Source organism: Schistocerca gregaria, chromosome 2 (assembly GCF_023897955.1).
Source record: "Schistocerca gregaria isolate iqSchGreg1 chromosome 2, iqSchGreg1.2, whole genome shotgun sequence".
Lineage (NCBI taxonomy): Eukaryota > Metazoa > Arthropoda > Insecta > Orthoptera > Acrididae > Schistocerca > Schistocerca gregaria.
In genome coordinates, this window is record NC_064921.1 from 388825768 (window position 1) to 388852973 (window position 27206).

The window sequence follows — 27206 nt, forward strand, 5'->3', positions numbered from 1 at the left end:
CAGTGTATATTACCTACTATACAACCTTGCAGAATACCCAGATATTTGAACAGTTGGCTGAGGGGTTACAGGAAGTGTATCAGATACAGAACATTACTTGGGTCTGTAGGCACAAATTACACATGTCAGCTCAAAAGCAAGACATGTTGGTAGAGTCATCCTCGGATAGGATCCAAAGACTGGATGTTCAGATGTATGAGCTGACACAAAATGAAGAAGTGAATATGGTGTAATGCCAAGAAGCTGGAAACAAGGTTGCCAATGTGCGTTTGTGTGGCGTACTTTCTGAAATGTCACATAGGTCAGTATGGAGAATACTTCAGCTTTGGCTGTGGCTGTTAGAATAGCTACACACTTAGAGGAGACAGATATAGGAACCAACGTTCAAGGTGACTGTTGCGTGTTTGTTTCAACAGTAAAATTTCACAGTTGGGAGCATTATGGACGTCTGCAGAATCATCAGCCAAAGTTCTACGAATATGGACAAATGGGTCTCAAACAGGATTGCAGGGTTAAAGAACGAGAGAATTGGTTTCAGAAGAAGAATTCACTAAACATAGAATAGAATATTTATTGTCACATAACATGTTATATTCACATGACATGTTATATACAATCATTTGATTGAAACATTGCTGCCTCGTCAGCGAACAATTCCATGCCTGCCTAGGTATACCTTAAAATATGATACATTAAAATAAAGCATGTAGATGCTCCCTGAAGCACATTACAATATAAATAGATAATTACTTGTTAGATTTCTTCTTGTTTATTAAAATTTTTCGCACTGGTTTAAAATATTTCTTTTTAAGTATTTTTGTGTTCACTTCTCTAGTTTATAAATATGGATCCACTTTGTAAGAGTACATACTTCCATAAAAGTAGTATATATGTATGCATCTAGATATTTAGATACGTAGTTTACATGATACATAGATTATAAGTATGGACACATATAAAAAGAACACAAACCTCCATTAAAAGAGAACATAAGCATACACAAAGAACATAATGTAGAAAAAAAACAGAAAAACAAAACAAATGTGATATCTCCTAATTGTTTTCCATATTTATAAAATCATCCACATTGTAGTAACATTTGCTTTTTAAATATTTTTCAGTGTTTGCACCTGTCGGTTCTAGTTTGCATTGTATTGCTAAGCTTCAAATCCATGTAATATGGAGTATTTCCAAATAATGTTAGTCTGTGGCAAGGTAACATGTAATCTTGTTTGTGCCTTGTTTCGGAAGCATGTGTAAATGTATTTCCCTCAGAAAGAAGTGGATTCTTTAGCTCAAAGAGAAGTATTTCATATATAAGCATAGAAGGAATTATCAGTAAGTCAAGGATTGCAAATAAAGTTTTGCATGAGTGTCTGTTGTTTGTTCCACTCATAGCTCTGATAATTTTTTTCTGTGACTCTGAGGAGGTTTCCTTTTTCAGCTCCTCAAAAAATTATGTGATATCTTACAACTGATATAAAATATGCATGATACAAATGTTTGTAACAGCTAAGTTGGTTACTTTATTTACAACCCTCACTGTGTAAACAAAACTATTTAACCACTTCAGTAAGCAATCCACATGATTAGACCATGACAAGTTTTTGTTTATGGTCTCTCCAAGAAATTTAACAGATTCTGCAGTGGCCAGTTCTCTGATTTCATAGCTTAGCCCATGACAAGTTTTTGTTTATGGTCACTCCAAGAAATTTAATAGAACCTACAGTGACCAGTTCTCTGATTTCATAGCTTAACTTCGTTAAATATTCAACAGTGTGTTTGGACATGAAGTGTACAGTTTGTGTTTTTGTTACATTTAGTTTCACAGCATTATTATTTATCCAGTTTTCTAGTTCTTGAAGAGTTTGTTTTGTTTTCTGTGATGATTCTTCAGTTTTTTACAGCAAACTACTGCTGCTGAAACATCTGCAGACAGAATCATATCTGAAGTTACCTTATCTGGCATGTCATTTATATAATACAGAAATAGTAATGGGCCTAGTATGGACCCCTGTGGTACAACTGATTACGTTTTCTTCTAACTAGAGCAAGCTTACTCGCCCTTATATTGTATAACTACCCTCTGTTTCCTATTTTTGAGATAAGATCTGAACCAGCTTAAAGGTTTTTTATGGAATCCATAAGAAGCTAATTTGAGGAGCAACTACTTATGGTTTACCATTTCAAATGCCTTACTGAGGGCACAGAAGATACTGGATACATTCTCCCTGTTACCAAGTCATTTGCTTATTTTATTGATTAGTTCATTAACAGCATGCACAGTGCTTCAGCTCTTCCTAAATCCATACTGATTATGAAGAATAATGTTTTCTTTTTTGTTACACACTATTCACTCAAATATTTTATATAGATAATTGGTAGTATTGATACTGGGTAAAAATTTCCTATCTCCTCTTGTCTGCCCTTTTTGTGGATAGATCAAACTTCTGCATACTTCAGCCTGTCCGGAAGCCCTCTTTAGACGAATGATATATTATGTGACAGAGTTGTGGTGCTATATTACCACATCTTCCCTTTATTATTTTTGTTGGAATTTCATCCCAGCACACAGACTTGAGATTTTCTGTGCCACATTATATTGAGACTTGTGTGTGGAGGATTGATATCATCAATTTTGTTAGAATTTATAAGATACCTGAGAATTTGTCACTTATATGTCTGAAGTTTGTAATCATTTCCCCATCTATTTGTAATTTAGATTAAAACTTTTTGTTTTTTGAGCACCTATTTCAGTCTTGAAAATTTGCCATATGGCTTTTGATTTATTTGTGGCATCTGATATGTATTTACTGTTTGCCATTTGTTTTGTTTTGCCAAATATTATTTTGTATTGGTTTACATAGCTGACAAACTCTGCATCATGGTTATTCTTTGCTTCCATGTGCAGTTTTCTCTTTCTAGTACTAGATATCCTGATGCCTTCAGTTATATCTATGACCTTTTATATATATAAAATAGAAAGAAACTTCCACATGGGAAAAATATACTAAAAACAAAGATTCCAAGACTTACCAAGCGGGAAAGCGCCGGCAGACAGGCACATGAACAAAACACACAAACACACACACAGAATTACTAGCTTTCGCAACCGATGGTTGCTTCTTCAGGAAGGAGAGGGAAAGACGAAAGGATGTGGGTTTTAAGGGAGAGGGTAAGGAGTCATTCCAATCCCGGGAGCGGAAAGACTTCCCTTAAGGGAAAAAAGGACAGGTGTACACTCGCACACACACACACACACACATATCCATCCGCACATACACAGATTTTTAAAACAGAACAAGTTAGTGTTTTCACTAGAATAATAGATGTGGCAATTTATATGTTTGAAATTTGTTTAAAATTGTTGAAATAAATCATAAATGATTTCATTAAGAGGTCACAAACTGACTGCAAAGATTTTCTATGTGTTTTATCATAAGCATTTATATGAAATTGTGAAAGTTATGAATGGTGGTCAGGATGAAAGTATCTGTACTATCAAAGAGAGGCCATATGGCTGAACCTTTAAATAAGCATGCAGGGTCAAGCTTGTGGTCATTTAGTCTGTCATCTTGAATCTGGAATTTTGGTGAGGTATTTTTTGTCTTGATTTTGTCTGGAGTTATTCAGCTCAGGTGGTTTGTGATAAAGTTATGGATGGTGTGTATCCGTAAATGTTACTTTCATGTAGCAGGACATAGGGTAATCTTGGGCACATGTGATAACTTATAAACCTCAGGACTCTTGATTTCAATCATTTTGTGAAGTTTAGTTAGTGACAAGATCTTGCATGAGTTACTTTAGTTTCTATTATTTGTCACTACAGTTGCCAATTGTAAAGACTTGTGATTTTAATGGATTTATATTGTGATGAACTTGGACTGATTGGTCAGAACGGCATTGATAGCTATGAAATTCAGATTTTCTGGAAATGATAAACTCAAGCTAACCAACACTGGAAGATAATTCAGATATTCATGAGTTTATTGCGCTGATGTACTTCATTATTTGGCGTATGCTGCTGGGTATAAATGCTGTATCAGCACAAAGTATTTACAAATTTTGCACTGCTGACAGATACTGACCAGGTATTCAGTATGTTACTTGGATGTGGACACCATTCACATATCCATCCTCAGTTCATCTTCTATTAAATTATTTACTAGTTTGCCTCATTACCAGTATATAAGGTTTTGATATACGTTGAGTTCTTGGGTCATAGTGCAATGGTGCACAGCCACCTTGTATTGATGACAGCACTCAGATTTAGTGGCTGTACATAGCCCGTATTCTGTCATAACTGTTAGCATCAAAAGGGGTACATGATGTGAGGAGTAGGAGGAAGACCTGCAAGTATTGTCATAAATTCAGAGTTAGGATACCTATTTTTGATGTTACCTATATGGTCATAAATTCAGAGTAGTAACTGATCATGCTTCCTCAAAGTGGCTTGAAGATCACTTAAGGTGGGCCCGTAAGTTGGGTGAGTTAGATCACACAGTTGCTCATAAACCTGGGAGAAAAGATATAAACACAGATATTTTGAGCCACAAGATTGCAGTATTGCAAATGCTTGGGATGTGAGTGACTGGCAGAGAGAACTGGCAGCTGATGCAGCACAAGTTTTCACTGTCATCATTCCCTTATACAGCTGATGGTTGTCTGTATTCACAACTGCAAATACATTTCATGTGCAAGGAATTTATGTCACAGCCACAGGTAACAGCACATGCAGGCTTACTTTGCAAATCTACAAACTGCGGGCTGCATGTGGTGGTTCCATTTTTGTTAAGGAACAAAGTGTTACAACAGGCAATTGTCATGTTTTGTCAGGTCATGGTGGCCAAAGAGTGACTAATAGGAGAGTAGCTGACATGTTTTGGTGGCATACAAGAAAACTTGTTGTGAATCAGTATATGTGGAACTGCACGCCATGTGCACAGTGAACAGTTCTTAGCCAGAAAAATATTCCTCTTGGAAGCTTGCCTGAAGTCTTAAATTCCTTTGAAATGATAGGATGTGGTATTTTTGGATCTATTCAACAGAACTCCATTGGGTTATAAGCACATTTTAACAATTATTGACCATTTCTAGATGCTTACATCTCTGACAATAATTCCTGACTAGCAAACTGCTGTGGTTGCTATAGTGCTAGTGAATTATTGGGTTTTTAAATCTGGTGTTAAAGGAATCTTACTAACTGATCAGGGCCCTAACTTCTTATCTGATTTGATGAAACACATATGCCACATACTTCATGTTTGCAAGTTTTGGAAGAACCCATTTCATCTACAGGAAAACAGACATACACCCTGTTCACTGAACAAGATCAAAGATGGTTAGTCACTAAATCAACAGCCAATGTGCAGACTGGGACACATTTTTAGTCATGTCATCAGCATGTACTGTTCTAAAGTCTATACTAAGACTGGTTAAGAGCCTCCTAAGGCATCATCTATGGAAGAAAAATACCAATTCTGTTTGATGTACTAAAACTGAATTTAACATGTAATGTCAAGTCACCCAAGAAATTTGCAAAAAGAATGCTTGATGTACGGCAAAGAGTATGACGAGCCAATAGAAAAGTGCTAGAAAGAATGTGTGGGACAGTGAGCAAGTCTGCTTTGACATTTCAAAGTTGGTCAGTGGGTGGTATTTCCAATTCAATATGCCAAAAGGGAAAATCAATAAATTTTTACTGAAATATAATGCTCCATATCAGGTTACAGATGTGACTTTCCTGAACAATGTTAAGATACAGTTACTACAAAAACTCCTATCATGCGTATTAGTAGGGTAAAGTCTTTTGATGATACAGTAGATACTTTACTGCAAATTCTGGTAATGCTACAACAGAAAAAGCAAAAAACTGATGCAGGTTAAGAAAAATGTGCTACCAGATACTCACGCTGTGCACAGAGCACTGTATGAACTTAAATTGAGAAAGCTGATTTATAGTGTTTTTTTCCATATTATTGTTTTCTACTTGTGTTGTAGTATTATATTTGTATTGCATGTTAGGTGTTAATAAGGTATTAGTCTGAGTTATTCGTTATTTTTGTTATGTGGACACACTTTTTTTCACAAAGGGAGGGTAAATGATGGGTGGCATAACACCCATAAGAAAAACTGTATTAGTGACGCTACTACACATCATCACAGAAGTGGGAAGTGCAGTTCTAAATGAACCAATGAACTCTGGAGTGTTGTTTGCCAAACACTAACCCAATCACTGAACTCTGGAGTGTTGTTTGCCAAACAATCAGATGTATTGCTGACTAGTGGTCACTAGACATTGGGACTAACTTTTGAGGTATGGAAACTTAGAAAGAAGATTTGCAGGCTACAAGGGATATTCAGGGTGTTACACAATGAGGCACAGAAAGAAGCTATTGTCTTTGTGATTAAAGATGAATATCAGCAGCTGCAACTTTTGTATGACAAGTTAAGAGCACAGATGATGCAAGTGAAAGATGTAGTTCCACAGGCTGCTATATATAGAAAGAGAGGGGGGATCAATGATAGCAAGTGAAGAAGATGTGCGAGAATTTAATAAACAATAAATCAGGTGTGAAGTACAGTAGAATGTGTGCAAACCACAGTACAGTGGCCTACCACTCAGCTAATAAATCTAGAATATAATGTACTGAACAATACTAGAGTGATACAGGAGGTAGGTAAAGAACTCATAGAATGTGTGAAAAATGCAGCAGCAGTAATTAATAATAATCTGTCAGTCATTAAGGAACAAATGAGTACCTTAGACAAGAAAATGACTATCAAAATGGTTCAAATGGCTCTGAGCACTATGGGACTTAACGTCTGAGGTCGTCAGTCCCCTAGAACTTAGAACTACTTAAACCTAACTAACCTAATGACATCACACACATCCATGCCCAAGGCAGGATTTGAACCTGCAACCGTAGTGGTCTCGCGGTTCTAGACTGTAGGGCCTAGAACCGCTCAGCCACCCCAGCCGGCAAGATGACTATCGCTAGATTGTTACAGATACTGGCAGACAGTAAGACTCAAGTTGTAGGAATGGAAAATTCCATACATTGTGCAGTACATGGGCAATTAAGTTCAGCATTGGTGCCACTGAAGCAACTTTAGAATGGATTACACCAAGTCCAGAGAAATTTTCTGACAGAAAGTTGACACAAAACGATTTAGTACTATTTTATAGCATAGCCTTTGTAGAGATCACAACACATGAAGTGAGATTACTCATATTGATCTGATTTCCAGTAGTAATTTGAAATTCACATTATGACTATCAAAATATCCACGGGTGTACTGCCGGTCTATAGTGTCCAATGGGCACAATATTTCGGCGATCAAACATGTCGCCATCATCAGGTGAACTGACGGACTGAGCTCCTGTGAACGTGCCGGCACGGAGATCCGTATGCTATGGCTGCTCAGGGGGAACTGGGTTTGGTCGCGGCGGCGGCCGATTTAAATACCCTCCGCCCACAGCGCGCTCCCTCCGCCATCCGCGCCCTGCGCCACGGTAGTGTGGTGGAACAGATTGCGACGGCGTCTGAGATGACGTCGGTGTGATGGCTCTGTCCGCCGTGGTCATCACAACTATGTGTTTGCTCGATTTACTCTTGGTTAACCCAATCGGCAGAGGGAGCGCGCCGCGGATGGAGGGTATTTAAATCGGCCGCCGCCGCAACCGAACCCAGTTCCCCCTGAGCAGCCATAGCGTACGGATCTCTGTGCCGGCACGTTCACAGGAGCTCAGTCCGTCAGTTCACCTGATGATGGCGACATGTTTGATCGCCGAAATATTGTGCCCGTTGGACACTATAGACCGGCAGTACACCCGTGGATATTTTGATTATCAAATACGCCGGGAGAAACTCAAGAATCACACATTATGACTGTTGCAATATCCTTCCATGCCCAATGAAGTGGGAAACAATGAGTAAATTGGTGTAGCTATGGACTGAAGAAGTATTAATAGTTACAGAACATGTGACATGCATAATCTCATGACAACAAAGGATTTGTGGGAGTGTAAAACAAGAAGCATTACTATTTGTCCAACTAGGATAGTACAGTTGGATACAGATTCTTGCAAGGTACGACAGTTCAGAGGCAAGCATGATGCCACCTAGTGTCACAGAGAAGTGTTTTGTAATCATAACCACATTTTCAGAAAATAAGAACACACTGGATTCACTCAGTCTGTTCACCAGGATTCAGCTGTTATGGGAATGGAAACATAGGGGCATAGAAAGACTGGAACTACAGAACAGTGGTATCTTGATCAATGGCATAACTTGTGATGTGCTTCTACCGATGAGCCAAAGCTGTCACTGGTACATGATGCAGATCTACTGGGCTTTCCTCTGGGTATGAGCCAAACCAACTGACTACAAGCTGCCATCTTTTGTTTTCTGGGTGGGCACCTGACTGCCACCTCCCAGGCTGTGCATATACTGCCTTCCACACTGTACGCACTATGACAACCACAATACAGAAGATGCTGTGGATACAGGTCTTAAGCGCACGTCCCTCTTCGATAGCACTGAGGCCCATCGTATTCACATAGAGGCATTCATGGGCCATGACACTGGCTCACACTGTTCCATCCCTTTCTGCTTTTCTGTCAGGCAGTGTGCCTGACCTGATGTGAGCTGCCAGAGTCCTGTATCTAGCATTCCTCACTGACACCTGAGATAAGAGGCCAGCTTGCTTCCCTGTGCACTGGTTAAGACAATATTCATTTTAGCAATCACATTAATGAATTGTTATTACTGATACTGCTGTTTCACTGATGCCTTCAGGCATAAGACTGGGACACTCACCAGTCCTTGGAGCTCAACCTCTGACAGTTGCGATGTCACTGCCTCACTTGTCCAAACTCAATGCCCACTCACCTCCTGACCCAAGGAGTGACCACATTAAATCAAACATTCTATTAAGAAACAGTCAGATCATAGCAAGGCAGACTATATAATGAGCATGGTGCAGGCATTGATAACACTGGTAGGTGTGTGTGTGTGTGTGTGTGTGTGTGTGTGTGTGTGTGTAGGGATCAAGAAGGAACAGGAATAGTCACTACTCTGCCATTTGTCTGCTAGACATGTCCAGTGTGAAGTCAGACTTCATTGTGCCTGAATGTCTGCTATGTAAAATCAAGCGATGGAATCTCCATGATGGAATGTCTTGCTTATCTCAAGGGATTCTCTTCCTATTAGTGAAGGCAGTAACACCTCCTTAACTTACAGTAATTGTTTTAAAACAATTTGCAAATAAATCTTCGGAGGTGTCGCCAGTACATGATAATCAGATCCACTTGATAGTGAAGTTTGAATTCCGATCTCCTTTGCTTGCAGCCATTGATGTCCTACAGTGGCTTTTCAGACTGCAGGTGGTATTACTAATAATAATAACAACTGTGAGTGTCTCAGTGGGTTAGTGCCAGCCTTTCAGTTGGATGCTACTTCGGTGATCTGCATGTCTCTAACCTATACCAATTACTGAACTGGTGTAAGTGGATCTACAGTTTAATGTAGAATATGAACCATGTGTCATTGATAGCAATTGCTGACATAATTGAGAGGTAAAAGTTAAATTAAAGAGAGACTGAAAATTTCCATGATCTGACCATGATTCGACCTCCCAACATCTTGTTTTCCAGTCACGCACTTTACCACTAGACCACCAGGCCTGACAAACTGCAGGTGAAGTCCTTCTTGCCTCTTGCTTGGTGAGAACATTCTCTTGTTTCTCCATCTCAATAATTTGATACACACTGCATTTTTCATTACTCCAGTGCAATGGCAAATTATTGTTAAATGACCTTATAATAGTGGCAGGATGTAGGTTGCATTTGGATTATACCTCTTGATTGAATGTGGTTTACTTAAATTCTGTTTGTGCTTTTTCTTCCATGTTCTTTACTCTCTTACTGACATACATTATCTGGTCACAATAAGATGACCATCTTTCAAAAGCCTGAGTAACCACCTTTGCAGTGCAGACCACAGTGAGATGCACAGGAAGAGAATCAGTAAGGTTCTCGAAGATACTTAGAGGGATATGCATCCAGGCCAATTCCACTGCTGTGGACGGATATGCTAGTTTCCTTGGTTGAAGATCCATGTCATGAACAACCTGATTGAGATGATCCAACAAATTCTTGACTGGTTTTAAATCAGGGGAGTTTTGAAGCCAAGGGAACAGGGTAAACACATTCTGGTGCTCTTGAAACAACACACATATGCTGCAAACTGTGTGATGCTTCACATTGTCCTGTTGGTAGATTCCATCTTGCTGAGAAAAAACAAGAATGATGAGATCACTCAGGGTATGCCACAAAAACATTCCACATACTGCAACGGTCCCTGCTATGGCCTGGACCCTTTCAATGATTGTTGCAATGTATTTCCTGTCAGGCATTTCATGCCGTACACTCCAGTGATTATCTGTCTGATAGAGCATAAAACATGATTCATCGGAAAAGGCCACCTGTCACCAATCAGTGGTCATTCAGTTGGGGTACTGGCATGCAGATTTCAACAATAAATATCAGTCAGCATCCGTACATGAACCAGGCATTTGCTGCAGTGGCTCATATGCGGCTATGTTCACTGAACAGTCATTAAGGAGACACTGTTGTTAGCCCTGTGGTTCATCAGGGAAGTCAGTTGCTTAACAGTTGCATGTATATTTGCCCATCCACATCTCAGCAGCTGACATTCACCCCTGCCATCTGTGATCCATGGTACACCACAGTTGCCTTATCACTGGTTTGTATAGCACCATTTTCCCAAGTGCTGTGTACTTTGACCATGGCAGCACACAGACAGTTTACAGACTTAGTCATTTCAGAAATGCTTCTACTTTTGGTCTGAAAGACAATTAACAAATCCTTTTTGGAATCAGATAATCACTCCATTTCCGCACTGTGACAGCTAATCCATTGTTTTCTGTGTCCCTAGCCCCTGACATGCTTCATTGCTAGTGCTACAATGTGCCATCTGTGAGTAGTTACTGCACATTGACATCAAAAATAAGGGATGGTCACATTAATGTGACTGGACTGTGTATTGGTATTGACCTTCAGTGAATTCTGTCTCGGACAGAAATGTCTGATTAGCACATTACATACATTTCTTTGGCCTTTGGCCAGTTTTCTGATAATTGCTCCAGCTGTAGACTATGCTGCCAGTTCCTGTTCTTGTCCCTGTTTGTGTTTCTTTGCACATTTCTGCTCTTTTGGTGTCAGATTTTCTTTTGGATCATTGTCTGTTCTGTGCATTTCTTTAGCTGATTATTTATTTCTCCAGAGATGCTATATTTCCTCCACAGAATTAGTTTTGTTAGTGAGCTTCATCCTTCAATGCCACAATAACTTCATCATTATTCTCAGTGATTTTAGAAAGCATTGTCACATTTCCTCGTGAGTCAGTTTACACTTTTCTTCTTTCTTGTTGCCTTTTTTCTTCCATTTATTACTACCATGTTTACTCTTCTTTCCTCTGCTCTCCCTTTTTGCAATGATATTTGTGTGATTCTCTCATTATTATCTCTAGTCATTCATCTCCATTTTTCAGTAGTTCTGTGGAAATAATATCAACTCATAAGAGTCTAGTTAAATGTGCAACTCTCGAGAATTTGCCTAGATTATGTCAAATACTGTGATTTCTACAATACAGTAACCTGTTTGACTTCAACACTTTCTGCAGTAGTCTACTGAATTGGAATATTTTCTGCAAACATTGTTTGCATTTGCCATATGATAGCCATATTTGGTGTGTTCTTGTTGCTTGTGTTTCTTCTTATGAGCCCTCCTCATTGTTCTGCATCATTGATCTTATTACTCCACACATTTCGGTACTGTCCCTCATTTCTAAAGATAACATCCTTTGCATGTCATCCAACCCTGCTACGGCCATGCCTAAAGCTTTACTTAATTCAATGTAGCTAGTAGTAATTTAAGAAATGAAAAACTGGACATATTTGGCATGTTAATTTTAATTTGGCATTCTAGAAGAGGAAAGTTTACTAAACGCTACCAAATGCTACAGTTACACAAAATAAAGTTTGTCTCAAACAGTTTAAAAATGACAGATATATTGTGCATTGAATGAAATTTTCCCTCTACGGCAGAGTGTGGGCTGATATGAAACTTCCTGGCAGATTAAAACTGTGTGCCGGACCGAGACTCGAACTCGGGACCTTTGCCTTTCGCGGGCAGGTGCTCTACCAACTGAGCCACCCAAGCACGACTCACGCCCCATCCTCACAGCTTTACTTCTGCACACAGTTTTAATCTGCCAGGAAGTTTCAGATTGTGCTTTGCTTCATACACACAAAAACTGCCAGACCGCAGGCCATGCTGTGATTGTGGGAAATGAGAAGGCCAATAAATGGCAAAAAAGGGATATCAGAGAGATGCATGCTATTGGAGACTTAAGTGCGGTAGTTAGAGACATAGTCAGAAGCAAATAAACAAGGAGTGGGTGACCAAATATTTGTACAAGTGCATCTGTTTCAGACAGACTCACTCACACATACCAAAAGCACAACAGTATGCTGATAAATAGGATATGAAGTATAACTCCACTGGCAAAGTGAATAAGAGGCAGTTAGTAATGACAATGTCAGACTGAAATTCAACCATGGCTGCTACTAACAACATCTCCGTAGAATTCTCATCATACCAACAGCACATTGCACTTTTCAGGGGATACAGGATGTCAACCACATATACTTTGGTTACCCTGGACACAGAAAGGAATGAGACGTGCTGCTTACTGAGAATGTTAAAATGAATCAACATTTATAAATTGCTCAAAAAATTATCAATAAAAGTTAGCATTTAAAAATAACTGCTCAATGTAACATTTGTGTGTGTGTGTGTGTGTGTGTGTGTGTGAGTGTGTGAACCTAAGATGCAGAAACTTTTGGCCACTGTACTTTTTTAAGTGTTATCATTATCATCATCATCATCATCATCATCATTTAAGACTGATTATGCCTTTCAGCATTCAGTCTGGAGCATAGCCCCCTTATAAAATTCCTCCATGACACCCTATTAAGTGCTAACGTTGGTGTCTCTTCTGATGTTAAACCTATTACTTCGAAATCATTCTTAACTGACTCCAGGTACCTTCTCCTTGGTCTGCCCCGACTCCTCCTACCCTCTACTGCTGAGCCCATGAGTCTCTTGGGTAACCTTGCTTCTCCCATGCGTGTAATATGACCCCACCATCTAAGCCTGTTTGCCCTGACTGCTACATCTATAGAGTTCACTCCCAGTTTTTCTTTGATTTCCCCTTTTGTGGACAGCCTCCTGCCATTGTTCCCATCTACTAGTACCTGCAATCATCCTAGCTACTTTCATATCCATAACCTCAATCTTGTTGATAAGGTAACCTGAATCCACCCAGCTTTGGCTCCCATACAACAAAGTTGGTCAAAAAATTGAACGGTGCACAGATAACTTAAGTCTTGGTACTGACTTCCTTCTTGCAGAAGAGAGTAGATCGTAGCTGAGCACCCACTGCATTAGCTTTGCTACACCTCGCTTCCAGTTCTTTCACTATGTTGCCATTCTGTGAGAATATGCATCCTAAGTACTTGAAACTGTCCACCTGTTCTACCTTTGTTCTTCCTATTTGGCACCCAATCCGTTTATATTTCTTTCCCACTGACATTACTTTCATTCTGGAGATGCTAATCTTCATACCATAGTCCTTATATTTCTGATCTAGCTCTGAAATATTACTTTACAAACTTTCAATCGAATCTGCCATCACAACTATGCAAGACTGCTTATTTTGTGTTCACATATCTTAATCTCACCCAGCCAGTCTATTGTTTTCAACATATGATCTATAAATAATATGAACAACAGTGGAGACAGGTTGCAGCCTTGTCTTACCCCTGAAACTACGCTGTACCATGAACTCAATTTACCGTCAACTCTAACTGCTGCCTGACTATCCTTGTAAAGACCTTTAATTGCTTGCAAAAGTTTGCCTCCTATTCCATAATCTCGTAGAACAGACAATAACTTCCTCCTAGGAACCCAGTCATATGCCTTTTGTAGATCTATAAAGCATAGATACAATTCCCTGTTCCACTCATAACACTTCTCCATTATTTGCCGCAAACTAAAGATCTGGTCCTGAAAACTTCTAAGAGGCCTAAACCCACACTCATTTTCATCTATTTGTTCCTCAACTAATACTCGCACTTTCCTTTCAACAATACCTGAGAAGATTTTACCCACATCGCTGATTAAATAGATACCTCTGTAGTTGTTACAATCTTTTCTGTTTCCATGTTTAAAGATTGGTGTGATTACTGCTTTTGTGCAGTCTGATGGAACCTGTCCCAACTCCCAGGCCATTTCAATTATCCTGTGTAGATATTTAAGGACTGACATTCCACTGTATTTGATGAGTTCGGACTTAATTTCATCTATCCCAGCTGCTTTATTGCACTGCAATCTATTGACCATTTTCTCCACTTCCTCAAATGTGATCCTATTTCCATCATTATTTTTATCCCATTCTACCTCGAAATCTGAAACATTACTGATCGTATTTTCACCTACATTGAGCAACTCTTGAAAATATTCCCTCCATCTGCCCAAGGCATCCATAGGATTCACCAGCAGTTTTCCTGGCCTGTCCAAAATACTTATCATTTCCTTCTTACCTCTCTTTCCAAGACTGCTAATTACACTCCAGAATGGTTTTCCAGCAGCTTGACCCATAGTCTCCAACCTGTTTCCAAAGTCTTCCTAAGATTTCTTCTTGGATGCTGCAATTATCTGTTTGGCTTTGTTTCTTTCTTCAACATAACTTTCTCTGTTTACCTGAGTTCTAGTATGTAGCCATTTTTGATACACCTTCTTTTTCCTATTACAGGCTGCCTTGACTGTTATCATTATCACCAGGAGAATTTGTGTTTTAAATTACTTAGCAATATGTGGAAGAGAAAGACTGAAGGCAGCCATGGAAGTTTGAACTATCTATGTTGTTGTATCTAGAGGGAAAAAAATAAAATAAAAAATAACTATACAGTTGTAAAACATTAACCATTGCAGTTCCAGATTTTTGCTAGTGAAAAACTTACAAAGAAAAACTCATTGGTGCTGTCATCTATGTTTAGGGCCAATAGCTGATTATAGTAAGCTCATAAATATGGGATAATCAGTCATCCTGAAAATACATAAAATGTGTAAATATTTCATCATATTTCTTACACCCAATTTGTTAACAAAATAATTATTTTTATTGAACCAAATTGTGTTTTAAGAATCTTTCTTCTTTACAGATTTCCCGTGCAGCGTTAATGGTGTCTGGTATAGTCACACTGGTGGTGTGCTGTTGTGTTTAAAAACAAACAAAGATGGTAAACTGAATATTAGTATTCTGGATACACCATCTTATTACCCCGGTCATGGAATACTATCAAAATGTTGGAAAATCACTGGTGAAATACCCTTTCATCCAAAAATGAAGAGCTTCATCAGTCTGAAAGCTACTGAATCCAATGAGCATAAATTTGCAACATTTATTGGTAGGTTTCTGTCCAGTTATTAGTTACATTTAAATGTTCTTATATTATTCTCAGTTTGCTGGAAAATTATATCTACAAAAATTTTGAAGGAATTTAATATTTACATATAAACTGCACAAACCATTTTATGGTGTGTGATGGAGGGTACTTTTTGTTGTTGTTGTTGTTGTTGTTGTCATCAGTTCAGAGACTGGTTTGATGCAGCTCTCAATGCTACTCTACCCTGTGCAAGCTTCTTCATCTCTAAGTAGCTACTGCACCCTACATCCTTCTGAATCTGCTTAGTGTATTCATCTTTTGGTCACTGTCTACCATTTTTACCCACCACGCTGCCCTCCAATACTAAATTGGTGATCGCTTGATGCCCCAGAACATGTCCAACCAATCAATCTCTTCTTCTAGTCAAGTTGTGCCACAAATTCCTTTTCTCCCCAATTCTATTTCCTCATTAGTTACATGATTTCCCATCTAATCTTCAGCATTCTTCTGTAGCACCACATTTCAAAAGCTTCTATTCTCTTCTTGTCTACACTGTTTATCGTCCGTGTTTCATTTTCATACATGGCTACACTCCATACAAATACTTTCAGAAACGACTTCCTGACACTTAAATCTGTACTCAATGTTAACAGATTTCTCTTTTTCAAATACACTTTCCTTGCCAGTGCCAGTGTACATTTTATATCCTCTCTACTTCGACAATCATCATTTATTTTGCTTGCCCAATAGCAAAACTCATTTATTACTTTAAGTGTCTCATTTCCTAATCCAATTCCCTCAGTATCACGTGATTTAATTTGACAAAATTCCATTATCCTCGTTTTGCTACTGTTAATTTTATCTTATATCCTCTTTTCAAGACACTATCCATTCCATTCAACTACTCATCCAGGTCCTTTGCTGTCTGTGAAAGAATTACAGTGTCATTGGCAAGCCTATAATTTTTTATTTCTTCTCTGTGGATTTTAATTTCTACTCCAAATTTTTCTTTTGTTTCTTTTACTGCTTGCTCAGTATACAGACTGAATAACATCGGGATACACTACAACCCTGTCTCACTCCCTTCCCAACCATGCTTCCCTTTCATGCCCCTCGACTCCATCTGGTTTGTGTACAAATTGTAAATAGCCTTTCGCTCCCTGTATTTACCCCTGCCACCCTCAGAACTTAAAAGAGAGCATTCCAATCACCACTTTCAAAAGCTTTCTCTGAGTCTACAAATGCTAGAAACTTAGGTTTGCTTTACTTAATCTATCTTCTAAGACAATTCGTAGTGTCAGTATTGCCTCACAAGTTCCAACCTTTCTATGGAATCCAAACTGATCTACACTGAGGCTGACTTCTACTAGTTTTTCCATCCGTCTGTAAAGAATTTGTGTTAGTATTTTGCAGCCATGACTTCTTAAACTGATAGTTCAGTAATTTTGACACCTGTCAACACATGCTTTCCTTGGGATTGTAATTATTATATTCTTCTTGACATCTTAGAGTACTTCACCTGTCTCATACATCTTGATCTCCAGATGGTAGAGTTTTGGCAGGGCTGGCTCTCCGAAGTCTATCAATAGTTCTAATGGAATGTTGTCTACTCCTGGGCCTTGTTTTGACTTAAATCTTTCAATGCTCTGTCAAATTCTTCATGCAGTATTATATCTCTCATTTCATCTTCATCTAAGTCCTCTTCTGTTTCCATAATATTGCCCTCAAGTATTTTGCCCTTGTATAGACCCTCTTCATACTCCTTCCACCTTTCTGATTTGCCTTCTTTGCTTAGAACTGGTCTTCCATCTGAGCTCTTGATACTCATACAAGTGGTTGTCGTTTCTCTAACGGTTTCTTTAATTTTCCTGTAGGCAGTAACCATCTTACCCCTAGTGATATATACCTCTACATCCTTACATTTGTCCTCTAGCCATCCCTGCTTAGCCATTTTGCACTTCCTGTCAATCTCATTTTTGAGACGTTTGTATTCCTTTTTGCCTGCTTCATTTACTGCACTTCACTTTCTCTCCTGTCATTAATTAAATTCAATATTTCTCATGTTACCCAAGGATCTCTAGTAGCCCTTGTCTTTCTACCTACTTGATCCTCTGCTGCCTTCACTATTTCATCTCTCAAAGCTACCTATTCTTCTTCTACTGTATTTCTGTCCCCCGTTCGTGTCAATTGTTCGCTAATGCTCTCTCTGAAACTCCCTACAACCTCTGGTTCTTTCAGTCTATCCAGGTCCCATCTCCTTAAATTCCCACTTTTTTGCAGTTTCTGTTTTAATCTACAGATTGTGATCAGAGTCCCCATATGCCCCCGAAAATTTCTTACAATTTAAAACCTGTTTCCTAAATCTCTGTCTTACCATTATATAATCAGCTGAAACCTTCCCGTGTCTCCAGGCCTCTTCCATGTATACAACCTTCTTTCATGATTCTTAAACCAAGTGTTAGTTATGATTAAGTTATTCTCTGTGCAAAATTATACCATGTGATTTCCTCTTTCATTCCTTACCCCCTTTCCATATTCACTTACTGCTTTTCCTTCTCTCCCTTTTCCTACTATCAAATTCCAGTCCCGCATGACTTAAATTTTCATCTCCCTTGACAATCTGAATAATTTCTTTTATCTCATCATACATATCTTCAATCTCTTCATCATCTGTGGAGCTAGTTGGTATATAAACTTGTACTACTGTGATAGGTGTGGGCTTTGTGTCTGTCTTGGCAACAAGAATGTGTTCACTATGCTGTTTGTAGTAGCTTACCTGCACTCCTATTTTTTTTTATTCATTATTAAACTTATTCCTGCATTACTCCTATTTGATTTTGTATTTATAACCCTGTATTCATCTGTCGAGAAGCCTTCCTCCTGTCACTGATCTTCACTAATTCCCTAACCTATCCATTTCCCTTTTCAAATTTTTTCACCTGCTTACCCGATTAAGGGATCTGACATTCCACACTCCGATCTGTAGAACTTTGTGCACCACTTTCAGTTCCCTCTTTCCTGCTGCAGCCGCAGTTGGTGTGCTTTAAGATTGGCTGTGCCACCTTCAATGTCTTTAATTTTATCTTTGTTGTCTTCTCACAAGATACTTTTAGAAGGAAGCAACATATTGGTTGACTTGTCCATGAATGTTCGCTCTTGGAATTTCAACAGTAAACCACACCATAGTGCACAACATCTGTTATATCATGTATCTGTGGCTTTGGATGAACATTTTTGTGGCAGTTTTGTACTTATTGCATGTATCTGTAATGAAACACACTGATTTTCTTTGAAGTTTCTCTATTTTCTCAATCAAATGTGGTAAGGGTCCCCGATTGTGGAGCAAAGTTAAGTATTGGTTAGATGATTATTTTTTGAACTAGGTCATTCATGGATGACCTACTTTTACTAATAATTCTTCCAGGTAACCTCAGTTGTATTGACACTTATTGTCAGTGATGCTACAATGATGTAATGGTCATTCTTTCCCTACTCCTAATTAACTGAGTTGGAACTTCACTCCTGTTTAAATGCTGGACAACTAAGGTGTTACTCTCATGAGTCAATTCTCTGAGGAACTACTCAAGATAGTTTTCCGATAAAGATGTAGAACAACATCATATGAACCCCTGCCCTACCATCTTCCCTAATCAATTGAGTCTCTCAAATTATAGCTGGTAAACTGAAATCTTTCCCTAATAGTATAACATCACCATGGCATTAACATATGATGTTTTTAAAGTCTTCCATAAACTATTTATTATCAATTAAGAAGCTTAATCACACCATTTATCCAACAGCTGATGTTATAAATTGTCTGAAAGGAATGATGTGTACTTCATTCATTTTGTTATTCATTGATCATGTGCCACATGTCTCATGAAGATGGAGAAAGTTTAGGGGTGTAGAAAAAATGAAGATACACATTGACAAAAGAGTGTCACTTATTAGTATCTTAATCTGTACACTGTAAAGGTCTCAGTATTTACACCTGTAGGAACCTTATTCCAATGAGAAAAATTCCAAACAGATAACAAGTAGCTACCTAGCATAACTGAGGATGCAATAGCTTTTCTCAATGGAGGATCTTTCTATTTAATTTCTTACTTACTTATAATTGATGGTTTATCGTCAACACAGTACACATCTTAAGCTTCTTTGATTTCCTTGTCTCTTGTTAATGTTTACCTTCACATGTTACACATCTCTAATTTTTTTATGAGGTCTATGTATGTATGTAACTAAGGAAATATTAAAAACAAAGATTCCATGACTTACCAAGCGGGAAAACGCTGGTAGATAGGCACAATAAAAAAACACACAAACACACGCACAAAATTTCGAGCTTTCGCAACCCACGGTTGCTTCGTCAGGAAAGAGGGAAGGAGAGGGAAAGATAAAAGCATGTGGGTTTTAAGGGAGAGGGTAAGGAGTCATCCCAATCCCAGGAGCGGAAAGACTTACCTTATGGGGAAAAAAGGACAGGTATACACTCGCACACACACACACACACACACACACACACACACACATATCCATCCACACATATACAGACACAAGCAGACATATTTAAAGGCAAAGAGTTTGGGCAGAGATGTCAGTCAAGGCGGAAGTGCAGAGGCAAAGATTATGTTGAATGACAGGTGAGGTATGAGTGGCGGCAACTTGAAATTAGCGGAGATTGAGGCCTGGGGATAACGGGAAGAGAGGATATACTGAAGGGCAAGTTCCCATCTCTGGAGTTCGGATAGGTTGGTGTTAGTGGGAAGTATCCACATAACCCGGACAGTTTAACACTGTGCCAAGATGTGCTGGCCATGCACCAAGGCATGTTTAGCCACAGGGTGATCCTCATTACCAACAAACACTGTCTGCCTGTGTCCATTCATGCGAATGGATAGTTTGTTGCTGGTCATTCCCACACAGAAAGCATCACAGTGTAGGCAGTTCAGTTGGTAAATCACACGGGTGCTTTCACACATGGCTCTGCCTTTGATCGTGTACACCTTCCGGGTTACAGGACTGGAGTAGGTGGTGGTGGGAGGGTGCATAGGACAGGTTTTACACCAGGGGCGGTTGCAAGGGTAGGAGCCAGGGGGTAGGGAAGGTGGTTTCGGGATTTCATAGGGATGAACCAAGAGGTTACAAAGGTTAGGTGGATGGCGAAAGACACACTTGGTGGAGTGGGGAGGATTTCATGAAGGATGGAACTCATTTCGGGGCAGGATTTGAGGAAGTTGTATCCCTGCTGGAGAGCCACATTCAGAGTCCGATCCAGTCCCGGGAAGTATCCTGTCACAAGTGGGGCACTTTTGGGGTTCTTCTGTGATAGGTTCTTGGTTTGAGGGGATGAGGAAGTGGCTCTGGTTATTTGCTTCTGTACCAGGTCAGGACAGGTAGTTGCAGGATGTGAAACCTGTTTTCAAGTTGTTGGTGAAATGGTTTAGGGATTCAGGACTGGAGCAGATTCATTTGCCACGAAGGCCTAGGCTGTAGGGAAGGGACTGTTTGATATGGAATGGGTGGCAGCTGTCATAATGGAGGTACTGTTGCTTGTTGGTGGGTTTGATGTGGACAGATGTGTGAAGCTGGCCATTGGACAGATGGAGGTCAACGTCAAGGAAAGTGGCATGGGATTTGGAGTAGGACCAGGTGAATCTGATGGAACTAAAGGAGTTGAGGTTGGAGAGGAAATTCTGGAGTTCTTCTTCAGTGTGAGTCCAGATCATGAAGATGTCATCAGTAAATCTGTACCAAACTTTGGGTTGGCAGGCTTGGGTAACCAAGAAGGCTTCCTCAAAGCGACCCATAAATAGGTTGGCATACAAGGGGGCCATCCTGGTACCCAAGGCTGTTCCCTTTAATTGTTGGTATGTCTGGCCTCCAAAAGTGAAGAAGTTGTGGGTCAGGATAAAGCTGGCTAGGTGATGAGGAAAGAGGTTTTAGGTGATCGGCGTGAAAGAAAGTGCTCCATTGCAGCGAGGCCCTGGATGTGCGGGATGTTTGTGTATAGGGAAGTGGCATCAATGGTTACAAAGATGGTTTCCCGGGGTAACAGACTGGGTAATGATTCCAGGCGTTCGAGAAAGTGGTTGATGTCTTTGATGAAGGATGGGAGACTGCATGTAATGGGTTGAAGGTGTTGATCCACGTAGGCAGAGATACGTTCTGTGGCGGCTTGGTAACCAGATACAATGAGGCGGCCGGATGTTTGGGTTTGTGAATTTTAGGAAGTAGGTAGAAGGTAGGAGTGCGAGGTGTTGGTGGGGTCAGGAGGTTGATGGAGTCAGGTGAAAGGTTTTGTAGGGGGCCTAAGGTTCTGAGGATTCCTTGAGGCTTCGCCTGGACATCAGGAATGGGATTACCTTGGCAAACTTTGTATGTAGAGTTGTCTGAAAGCTGATGCAGTCCCTCAGCCACATAGTCCCGATGATCAAGTATCACGGTCATGGAACCCTTGTCAGCTGGAAAATGATGATGGATCGGTCAGCTTTAAGATCACGGATAGCCTGGGCTTCGGCTGTGGTGGTGTTGAGAGTAGGATTAAGGTTTTTCAAAAAAGATTGAGAGGCACGGCTGGAAGTGAGAAATTCCTGGAAGGTTTGGAGAGGGTGATTCTGAGGAAGAGGAGGTGGGTCCCGCTGTGATGGAGGACGGAACTGTTCCAGGCAGGGTTCAATTTGGATAGTGTCTTGGGGAGTTGGATCATTAGGACTGGGATCAGGATTATTTTTCTTCATGGCAAAGTGATATTTCCAGCAGAGACTACGAGTTATTGCTGTTGTGGTCTTCAGTCCTGAGACTGGTTTGATGCAGCTCTCCATGCTACTCTATCCTGTGCAAGCTTCTTCATCTCCCAGTACCTACTGCAACCTACATCCTTCTGAATCTGCTTAGTGTATTCATCTCTTGGTCTCCCTCTACAATTTTTACCCTCCACGCTGCCCTCCAATACTGAATTGGTGATCCCTTGATGCCTCAAAACATGACCTACCAACTGATCCCTTCTTCTGGTCAAGTTGTGCCACAAACTTCTGTTCTCCCCGATCCTATCCAATACTTTCTCATTAGTTATGTGATCTACCCATCTAATTCTCAACATTCTTCTGTAACACCAAATTTCGAAAGCTTCTATTCTCTTCTTATCAAAACTATTTATCATCCATATTTCACTTCCATACATGGCTACACCCCATACAAATACTTTCAGAAATGACTTCCTGACACTTAAATCTATACTTCATGTTAACAAATTTCTCTTCTTCAGAAACATTTTTCTTGCCATTGCCAGTCTACATTTTATATTCTCTCTACTTCGACCATCATCAGTTATTTTGCTCCCCAAATAACAAAACTCCTTTACTATTATAAGTGTCTCATTTCCTAATCTAATTCCCTCAGCATCACCCGACTTAATTCAACTACATTCCATTATCCTCGTTTTGCTTTTGTTGATGTTCATCTTATATCCTCCTTTCAAGACACTGTCCATTCCATTCAACTGCTCTTCCAAGTCCTTTGCTGTCTCTGACAGAATTACAATGTCATTGGCAAACCTCAAAGTTTTTATTTCTTCTCCATGGATTTTAATACCTACTCCGGATTTTTCTTTTGTTTCCTTTACTGCTTGCTCGATATACAGATTGAATAACATCAGGGAGAGGCTACAAACCTGTCTTACTCCCTTCCCAACCACTGCTACCCTTTCATGTCCCTCGACTCTTATAACTGCCATCTGGTTTCTGTACAAATTGTAAATAGCCTTATGCTCCCTGTATTTTACCCCTGCCACCTTTAGAATTTGAAAGAGAGTATTCCAGTCAACATTGTCAAAAGCTTTCTCTAAATGTACAAAAGCTAGAAACGTAGGTTTGCCTTTCCTTAATCTTTCTCCTAAGATAAGTCGTAAAGTCAGTATTGCCTCTTGTGTTCCAGTATTTCTACAGAATCCAAACTGATCTTCCCCGAGATCGGCTTATACTAGTTTTTCCATTCGTCTGTAAAGAATTCTTGTTAGTATTTTGCAGCTGTGGCTTATTAAACTGATTGTAGGTCAGTAGGGCAGTAAATCTTTGACTACGGCAGTTGGGTTGAATCTGGGAGTGGGGCTGAAGATGAGGCCTTTGGATATGACAGAGGTTTCGGATTGGGAGAAAGGTTTGGAGGAAAGGTTAAGTTCTGAATTGGGGTGTTGTGGTTCCAGATTGTGTTGACTAGAATTTTGAAGTGTTGGGGGGAGTGGAGCTGGAAGTGGGAGATTGAGTAGATGGGAGAGACTTGATCTGTGTGCAATGAGAAGAGGTTGAGGTTTGTTGGAAAGGTCGTGGAGGGTGAGTGAGTTACCTTTATGGAGGTGGGAAACCAGGAGATTGAATAGTTTTTTGAGGTGGAGGGTGCCTTGCTGTTCTAATTTGCATTTGACCTATAGGAGGATGCTATGAACAGCCGGTGTGGATGTGGGAGAGGAAAGATTGAGGACTTTGATTAGGGATAGGAGTTGACGGGTGTGTTCATTGGCTGAGTTGATGTATAGGTGAAGGATTAGGCAGGTGAGGGCTATGGATTGTGCAGTTTGGAACTGGTATAGGGACTGATGGAAAGAAGGATTGCAGCCAGAGATGGGAACTTTAAGTGTGAGGCCTTTGGGGGTAATGCCAAATGTCAGACAAGCCTGAGTAAATAAAGTATGGAGTGTAATCTGGCTAGGGTGAAGGCATGTTTGCGGAGGGAATGTAAATAAAACTTAATGGGGTCGTTGTAGGGGTGTTGTGAGGTTGACATGGTATTAGAAGATGGAAAGGGTAACATGAGGTGAAAGTGAAAATAAAAGTGGCTAAACCTGCCTTGGTGCATGGCCAGCACATCTTGGCACAGTGCTACTCCGTCCGGGTTATCTGGATACTTTCCACTAACACCAACCTATCCGAACTGCGGAGATGGGAACTTGCCCTTCAATATATTCTCTCTTCCCGTTATCCACCAGGTCTCAATCTCCGCTAATTTCAAGTTGCCGCATCTCTGCCCAAACTCTTTGCCTTTAAATATGTCTGCTTGTGTCTGTATATGTGTGGATGGATATGTGTGTGTGTGTGAGTGTATACCTGTCCTTTTTTCCCCTTAAGTTAAGTCTCCCCCCCCCCCCCCCCCATGAACCATGGACCTTGCCGTTAGTGGGGAGGCTTGCGTGCCTTAGCTATACAGATGGCCGTACCGTAGGTGCAACCACAACGGAGGGATATCTGTTGAGAGGCCAGACAAACGTGTGGTTCCTGAAGAGGGGCAGCAGCCTTTTCAGTAGTTGCAGGGGCAACAGTCTGGATAATTGACTGATGTGGCCTTGTAACATTAACCAAAACGGCCTTGCTGTGCTGGTACTGCGAACGGCTGAAAGCAAGGGGAAACTACAGCTGTAATTTTTCCTGAGGGCATGCAGCTTTACTGTATGTTTAAATGATGATGGCGTCCTCTTGGGTAAAATATTCCGGAGGTAAAATAGTCCCCCATTTGGATCTCCGGGCGGGGACTAATCAAGAGGATGTCGTTATCAGGAGAAAGAAATCTGGCGTTCTACGGATTGGAGCATGGAATGTCATATCCCTTAATCGGGCAGGTAGGTTAGAAAATTTAAAAAGGGAAATGGATAGGTTAAAGTTAGATATAGTGGGAATTAGTGAAGTTCGGTGGGAGGAGGAACAAGACTTCTGGTCAGGTGACTACAGGGTTATAAACACAAAATCAAATAGGGGTAATGCAGGAGTAGGTTTAGTAATGATTAGGAAACTAGGAATGCGGGTAAGCTACTACAAACAGTATAGTGAAACGCATTATTGTGGCCAAGATAGACACAAAGCCCATGCCTACTACAGTAGTACAAGTTTATATGCCAACTAGCTCTGCAGATGATGAAGAAATTGAAGAAATGTATGATGAGATAAAAGAAATTATTCAGGTAGTGAAGGGAGACGAAAATTTAATGGTCATGGGTGACTGGAATTCGTCAGTAGGAAAAGGGAGAGAAGGAAACATAGTAGGTGAATATGGATTGGGGGGAAGAAATGAAAGAGGAAGCCGTCTAGGAGAATTTTGCACAGAGCATAACTTAATCATAGCTAATACTTGGTTCAAGAATCATAAAAGAAAGTTGTATACATGGAAGAATCCTGGAGATACTAAAAGGTATCAGATAGATTATATAATGGTAAGACAGAGTTTTAGGAATCAGGTTTTAAATTGTAAGACATTTCCAGGGGCAGATGTGGACTCTGGCCACAATCTATTGGTTATGAACTGTAGATTAAAACTGAAGAAACTACAAAAAGGTGCTAATTTAAGGAGATGGGACCTGGATGAACTGAAAGAACCAGAGGTTGTAGAGAGTTTCAGGGAGAGCATAAGGGAACAATTGACAGGACTGGAGGAAAGAAATACAGTAGAAGAAGAATGGGTAGCTCTGAGGGATGAAGTAGTGAAGGCAGCAGAAGATCAAGTAGGTAAAAAGACAAGGGCTAATAGAAATCCTAGGGTAACAGAAGAGATATTAAATTTAATTGATGAAAGGAGAAAATATTAAAATGCAGTAAATGAAGCAGGCAAAAAGGAATATAAACGTCTCAAAAATGAGATCGACAGGAAGTGCAAAATGGCTAAGCAGGGATGGCTAGAGGACAAATCTAAGGACGTAGAGGCTTATCTCAGTAGGGGTAAGATAGATACTGCCTACAGGAAAATTAAAGAGACCTTTGGAGAAAAGAGAGCCACTTGTATGAATATCAAGAGCTCAGATGGAAACCCAGTTCTAAGCAAAGAAGGGAAGGCGGAAAGGTGGAAGGAGTATATAGAGGGTTTATACAAGGATGATGTACTTGAGGACAATTTTATGGAAATAGAAGAGGATGTAGATGAAGACGAAATGGGAGATAAGATACTGCGTGAAGAGTTTGACAGAGCAATGAAAGACCTGAGTCGAAACAAGGCCCCTGGAGTAGACAACTTTCCATTAGAACTACTGACGGCCTTGGGAGAGCCAGTCCTGACAAAACTCTACCATCTGGTGAGCAAGATGTATGAGACAGGCGAAACACCCTCAGACTTCAAGAAGAATATAATAATTCCAATCCCAAAGAAAGCAGGTGTTGACAGATGTGAAAATTACCAAACTATCAGTTTAATAAGTCACAGCTGCAAAATACTAATGCGAATTATTTACAGATGAATGTAAAAACTGGTAGAAGTGGACCTTGGGGAAGATCAGTTTGGATTCCGCAGAAATGTTGGAACACATGAGGCAATACTAACCTTACGACTTATCTTAGAAGAAAGATTAAGAAAAGGCAAACCTACATTTCTAGCATTTGTAGACTTAGAGAAAGCTTTTGACAATGTTAACTGGAATACTCTCTTTCAAATTCTGAAGGTGGCAGGGATGAAATACAGGGAGCGTAAGGCTATTTACAATTTGTACAGAAACCAGATGGCAGTTATTAGAGTGGAGGGGCATGAAAGGGAAGCTTGTCAAGTAGTTTTAACTGACCACTGCTATGTACTTGCAAAGTAGCCAAAAAAATTTTCAACCCTTATATCTAGAATATTGAATAATTTTTTTACCATCTGTTTCAGTTACATTGATATAAAATTCAGCTGTAGTTGTTACCAGTTTCAGGCTGACATGC

At 39.9% G+C, this 27206-nt stretch overlaps 1 protein-coding gene across 3 annotated transcripts in view; it reads left to right on the top strand.

The window, feature by feature from the left end:
- The window catches only part of LOC126321049 (uncharacterized), a 125336-nt gene that overhangs the window by 60631 nt on the left and 37499 nt on the right, over window positions 1-27206 (top strand). For all 3 annotated transcript variants that reach the window (XM_049994144.1, XM_049994142.1, XM_049994145.1), the window contains one exon: window positions 15313-15558. In XM_049994144.1, coding sequence (XP_049850101.1) covers window positions 15313-15558 — 246 coding nt within the window. The remainder of the gene's footprint in view (window positions 1-15312; window positions 15559-27206) is intronic.